Consider the following 5,981-nt stretch of genomic DNA (forward strand, 5'->3'; position numbering starts at 1 on the left):
TCCCGTCTGCACCGACCCTCAGAAAGAGCACCCTACCTAAGCCAACGCCGCCTCCCTATTCCTGCAACCCAGTAACCCCACCTAACCTTTTGTACACCAAGGGGCAATTTAGCATGGACAATCCATCTAACCTGCACGCACACCTTTGGACTGTGGGAGGAAACCAGAGCACCCAGAGGAAACCCACGCAAACACGGAGAGAAAGTGCAAACTCCACAGTCATCTGAGGCCAGAATTGAACCAGAGTTCCTGGAGCTGTGAAGCAGCAGTGTTAACCACTGTGTCGCCATGCTGTCTAGGATCCAGCTCGTCACTTTCGTCTGCATCCCATGAGATTTCATCTTTCTGGCTAGACTGGCATGTATGTGGGATCTTATAAAGCACCTCAGTAAAATCCATGTAGACAATATCCACTACAGTACCCTCACCGATCCTCTTTGCTTCCTCAAAAAATTCAATTAAGTTGAACAATTTCCCCCCAAAATACTGACCATCCCTGATCCATCAGTGCCTTTTTAAGTGGCAATTGATTCTGTGTGTTAGAACTAATTCCAGTAATTTACCCATCACCGAAGTCAGACTGACCAGCTTATAATTTTCTGGCATATCCCTCTCATCCTTTTTGAATAATGATGCGATGTTGACAGATATACCTCACCGATACTTCACCTGTATCGTGTGAGGATTGGAAAATAATCCTCCAGGCCTCTGCTCTTACCTCCTTTATTTCCTTCACAAGTCTGAGATGCAATCCATCTGGCCCTGGCGACTTATCCACCTTCAAGGATGTCAGTGTCCCTAGCACTTCCCTTCAGTGCTTGTTTTATCTAATATTTCACACTCGTCTTTAACTAGAATGTCTCATTGATGAAGATCAAAACAAAGTACTCATTGAGAACCCTGTCTGCATCGTCTGCATATGTGTATCTCTGAGATCATACCCTTTCCCTAGTTATTCTCATGCTCTTAATGTATTGATAAAACATTTGGTTTTCTTTGATTTTCTTTCATATTCTCTTTTGCTTTTCTCATTTCCTTTTTTACTTTTGTGACTCAAACTTTTTCTTTTTCTGCTTTACCTTGGCTTGTATGTTTCTGGAGAGCAGGTGCTCTAGATTTGGCGGTACCACACTTTTTCTTTGTGGGGACATGTCTACAAGGTGCCTATTTGAATTCCTCCTACTCATTTGGCGCTATTTTTTTTCCTTCTAGTAGCTGCATCTGGGCAACTTGTACTCTTGTTCTACCTTTGTCTTTTTTCCATAATTATGCTAAATCTAACTATTATGGTCAGTGTCACTGATCGGGCCTCCACTGCTACTTCATACTCTTGCCCAGCTTCATTTCCTCGGACTAAATCTAGAATTGTGCCCTCTTTGTGCTTGCTCTTTGCTGGCTAAAAAAGTTCTCGAATACAGTTCAAGAATTTTGTGCCCTTCACACTATTAGTATCCCAATTGATTATAGGCCAACTATAGATTACAGTTGAAGTCCCCAATTATTACTGCCCTATTGTTTTTGCACTCAGAAATTTGCTTAGTATTTGCTCTTCCAATCCCCTTCCAGTATTTGGGGGTCTTCCAGGACTAGTGAAGAGTTGTTGTTGGTCTGGAATCACACACAGGCCAGACCTCATATGGACAATAGATTTCCTTCTCTAAAGGGCATTGGTGAACTATAAGACATAGGAGCAGAATTAGGCCCTCGGCCCATCGAGTCTGCTCCGCCATTCAATCATGGCTGATATTTTTCTCATCCCCATTCTCCTGCCTTCTTCCCACAACCCCTGATTTCCCCCTTATAAATCACAAACTTATCTATCTCTGTCGTAAAGATACTGTGATCTGGCCTCCGCAGCCTTCTGCAGTAAAGAGTTTCACAGATTCACCCCCCACTGGCTGAACAAATTCCTCCTCATCTCTGTTTTAAAGGATCTTCCCTTTAATCTGCGATTGTGTCCTCTGGTTTTGGTTTTTCCTATAAGTGGAAACATCCTCTCCAAGTCCACTCTATCCAGGCCTCGCAGTACCCTCTAAGTTTCAATAAGATCCCCCCCTCATCCTTCTAAACTTCAACGCGTACAGACCCAGAGTCCTCAAACGTTCCTCGTATGACAAGCTCTTCATTCCAGGGATCATTCTTGTGAACCTTCTCTGGACCTTATTCTAAGGCCAACACATCTTTCCTTACATACCGGGCCCAAAACTGCTCACAATACTCCAAATGGGGACTGACCAGAGCCTTATACAGCCTCAGACATACAGCCCTGGTCTTGTATTCTAGCCGTCTCGACATGAATGCTAACATTGCACTTGTCTTCCTAACTGCCGACTGAACCTGTATGTTAACACGAAATGAAAATGAAATGAAAATCGCTTATTGTCACGAGTAGGCTTCAATGAAGTTACTGTGAAAAGCCCCTAGTCGCCACATTCCGGCGCCTGCCCGGGGAGGCTGGTACGGGAATCGAACCGTGCTGCTGGCCTGCTTTAAAACCAACGATTTAGCCTGGTGAGCTAAACCAGCCCCTAGCTAAACCAGCCTTAAGAGAATTGTGAACAAGGACTCCCAAATCCCTTTGCGCTCCTGATTTCCTCAGCATTTCCCCATTTAGAAATTAATCTATGCCCAAATTCCTCCTTCCGATGTGCATAATCTCACACTTTCCCACATTATATTTCAGCTGTCACTTCATTGTCCACTCTCCTTGCCTGTCCAAATCCTTCTGCTGTCTCCTTGCTCCTGAATACTACCTGTCTCTACAAACCTTGGTATCATCTGCAAACTGAGCAACAGTGCCTTCAGTTCCTCCTTCCAGATCATTAATGTATATTGTGAAAAGTTATGGTCCCAGCACTGACACCTGAGTCACACCACTAGTCACCGGCTGCCATCCTGAAAAAGATCCCTTTATCCCCGCTCTGCCTTCTGCCAGTCAGCCAATCCTCTCTCCATACCAGGATCTTACTGGGATCTTAATTTATTTAACAGTCTTCCATGTGACACCTTGTCAAAGCCTTCTGGAAATCTAAATAAATCACGTCCACTGGTTCTCCTTTGTCTAACTTCCTTGTTACCTCCTCAAAGAACTCCAACAGGTTTGTCAGATATGACCTCCCCTTGATGAAGCCATGCTGACCCAGTCCTATTTTACCATGCACTTCCAAGTACTCTGCGATCTCATCTTTAATAATGGGCTTTAAAACCTTACTAATGACCGAAGACAGGCTAACCAGCTTATAATTTCTGCCTCCCTCACTTCTTAAACAGTTGTGTTACATTAGCCAGTTTTCAGTCCTCTGGGACCCTTCCTGCCTCCAGTGATTCCTGAAAGATTACCACCAATGCCTCCACAGCTATCTCTTTTAGAACCCTGGGGTGTAGTCCATCTGGTCCAGGTGATTTATCCACCTTGAGACATTCTGTTTCCCCAGAACCTGTTCCTTAGTGATAGCCACTGCACTCACCTCTGCCCCCTGATTATCTGGGAGCTCTGGCATCCCACTTCCATGAAGACTGATGCAAAGTAACTAATCAGTTTCTCTGCCATTTCTTTTTTTCCTATTATTACTTCTCCAGCCACATCGACATCAAGCCAATGTCTAGTTTTGTCACTCTCTTACCTTTCTATGTATTGAAAAAAACTCTTTCCCATCTTCTTTTAAATTACTAGCTAGCTTGCACTCGTTTCATCTTCTTCACCCTTATTGCTTTTTCAGTTGTCCTCTGCTCACTTTTAAAGGCTTCCCAATGCTCTGGCTTCCCACTAATCCTTGCCACTTTGTATGCTTTTTCTTTTATGCTTTCCTTGACTTCCCTTGTTAGCCATAGATGCCTTGTCCTCCCCTTAGCATGTTTCCTCCTCCTTGGCATGAATTTAGCTCACTGGGCTAAATTGCTGGCTTTTAAAGCAGACCAAGCAGGCCAGCAGCACGGTTTGATTCCCATACCAGCCTCCCCGGACAGGTGCCGGAATGTGGCGACTAGGGGATTTTCACAGTAACGTCATTGAAGCCTACTCGTGACAATAAGCGATTTTTATTTCATTTCTGTTGTGACTCCTGAATAACCCCAAAAACTCCTACCATTGCTGTTCCACTATCTCCCCTGCTAGGCTCCTTTTCCAATCAAATCTGGCCAGCTCCTCCCTCGTGTCTTTGCAGTTACCCTTATTTAATTGTAATACCATTACATCTGATTTCAGCTTCTCCCTCTCAAACTGCAGGGTAAATTCTATCATATTGTGCACAGTAAGAAGTCTTACAACACCAGGTTAAAGTCCAACAGGTTTGTTTCAAACACGAGCTTTCGGAGCACGGCTCCTTCTTCAGGTGAATCGTGCTCCGAAAGCTCGTGTTTGAAACAAACCTGTTGGACTTTAACCTGGTGTTGTAAGACTTCTTACTGTGCTCACCCCAGTCCAACGCCGGCATCTCCACATCATCATATTGTGGTCACTGCTCCCTGAGGGTTCCTTCACCTTAAGTTCCCTAATCAAGTCTGCTTCATCGCACATCACCAAATCCAGAATTGCCTGTTCCCTAGTGAGTTTTTAATGACTATCAATTATAAGAACAGTAACGTAAACACAATGATATTGTTCCTTCCGCCTTCTGGGAAGTTTGTAAAACAATTAATTGTCTGTTCAGAGAAAAAATGCTTAAGCTAGTTTGTTTAATAAATGTTTAATGCTTTTATCCAAGAGTTCTGTGGAAAGATTGCTGTGTTTAGTTTTCTGTCCTCTTTTTTAAAAAAAAACCTTTCGTTTTTGGTTTGCAGGAAAGCAGCTGATGCAATACAATATGTACCCTGTGCTAACTTTCTTGGATGGAAATGCATCATCTATATTAGAAAAGGAACACACTACAGGTCTCAAGTGTACATACGAGGACAATCTACAGAGAAATGAGATAGATGGGGAAGATGAGAAAAAAAAGACCAGTCAACTTTTTAAATTGGAACCTCTCACAGAAGAAGAAGCAAGTGAAGAAACATTATTTTACTTGTGTGAATTGGCTCCCTCAGATTCTCTAGATGGTGAAAATTCTTTACTGGACAGTTAGCCAATAAGTTAAAGGTCCTTATCCATACATCTATCTAATGACTAACTTAAAACTTGAAACATTTAATTTATACTGTAAGAATGGTTTATGTAGTTCATGTCCTGTATTATGTTTCATGTAAATATGTTGTATTCAAGTTTTTGCTAATATATACAAAGTTCCATGTATTCTAAAAATTCCAGCAGAAATGCAACTTTATGTAAGTATGTCAAGTGTGCTTTTCTTTTGTACCATCGCCACAGCATTGTTTTATTTTGTTCCGAATGGCACAGTGTGTGAAATTGAAATCTATATCTTGCAATTTTGTATTGTGCAAAATGTCACATTCCATGACCATTAAAAAAAAACCTTTACTATCCTGTTTTGGATCAAACTTGGGCATGGGTTCTGTGACTTGTGCTACAGCTGATGTAACCAGATTCTTTGCTGTAGCAATCAGTTCTGAAGTGTAGAAAAATTACATCACACCAACAGGCTATGCCTTGCATTTCCTTAAGGCTGTTGGTCTTTTATTTTGAGGAAATTAAGAGTAGATAAAGAATGCTCAAAAGTTTAAAGAAAATAACATTCTCCTATATCCCAAGATGCTATAGTCATACATCCATGAAATCTCTAAAATATTATTTTGGTTATGTCTTGGTAGTCAGCTGAGGTTGAGCCATGACAAGTGTACACTTGGTCCAATGCTGTGCTTAGTGGTTATGAGCAGTACTATTCCATCAGTAAGAACTATGCATTGAGGTCCAGCACATGCAAATATAATATAAACTGGGAGTAAAGTCTGTGATCTATTCCAACAGCAGCAGTTGTACTCGTGAGCAATTACTCTAAGCTAAATTTGTGCTTTGTAGAGCTGCACCATAGTTCCCAAATCTGAATCCGTTTAGACTAACCAGTTTTTGCAAAATGAAAACTCAC

General features: G+C 42.0%; 1 protein-coding gene across 2 annotated transcripts in view; it reads left to right on the forward strand.

Annotated features, from left to right (window-relative positions):
• Window positions 1-5,436, forward strand: part of hsf2 (heat shock transcription factor 2) — a 38,894-nt gene extending 33,458 nt beyond the window's left edge. Inside the window, exon 12 of one of the 2 annotated variants that reach the window (XM_038799708.1) lies at window positions 4,780-5,436. In XM_038799708.1, the coding sequence (XP_038655636.1) occupies window positions 4,780-5,063 (284 nt within the window). In that variant the 3' untranslated portion in view covers window positions 5,064-5,436. The remainder of the gene's footprint in view (window positions 1-4,779) is intronic. The other variant, XM_038799709.1, reaches the window with a different exon arrangement.
• Window positions 5,437-5,981: the final 545 nt, after the last annotated feature.

The sequence above is a fragment of the Scyliorhinus canicula genome, chromosome 6 (genome assembly GCF_902713615.1).
Source record: "Scyliorhinus canicula chromosome 6, sScyCan1.1, whole genome shotgun sequence".
Lineage (NCBI taxonomy): Eukaryota > Metazoa > Chordata > Chondrichthyes > Carcharhiniformes > Scyliorhinidae > Scyliorhinus > Scyliorhinus canicula.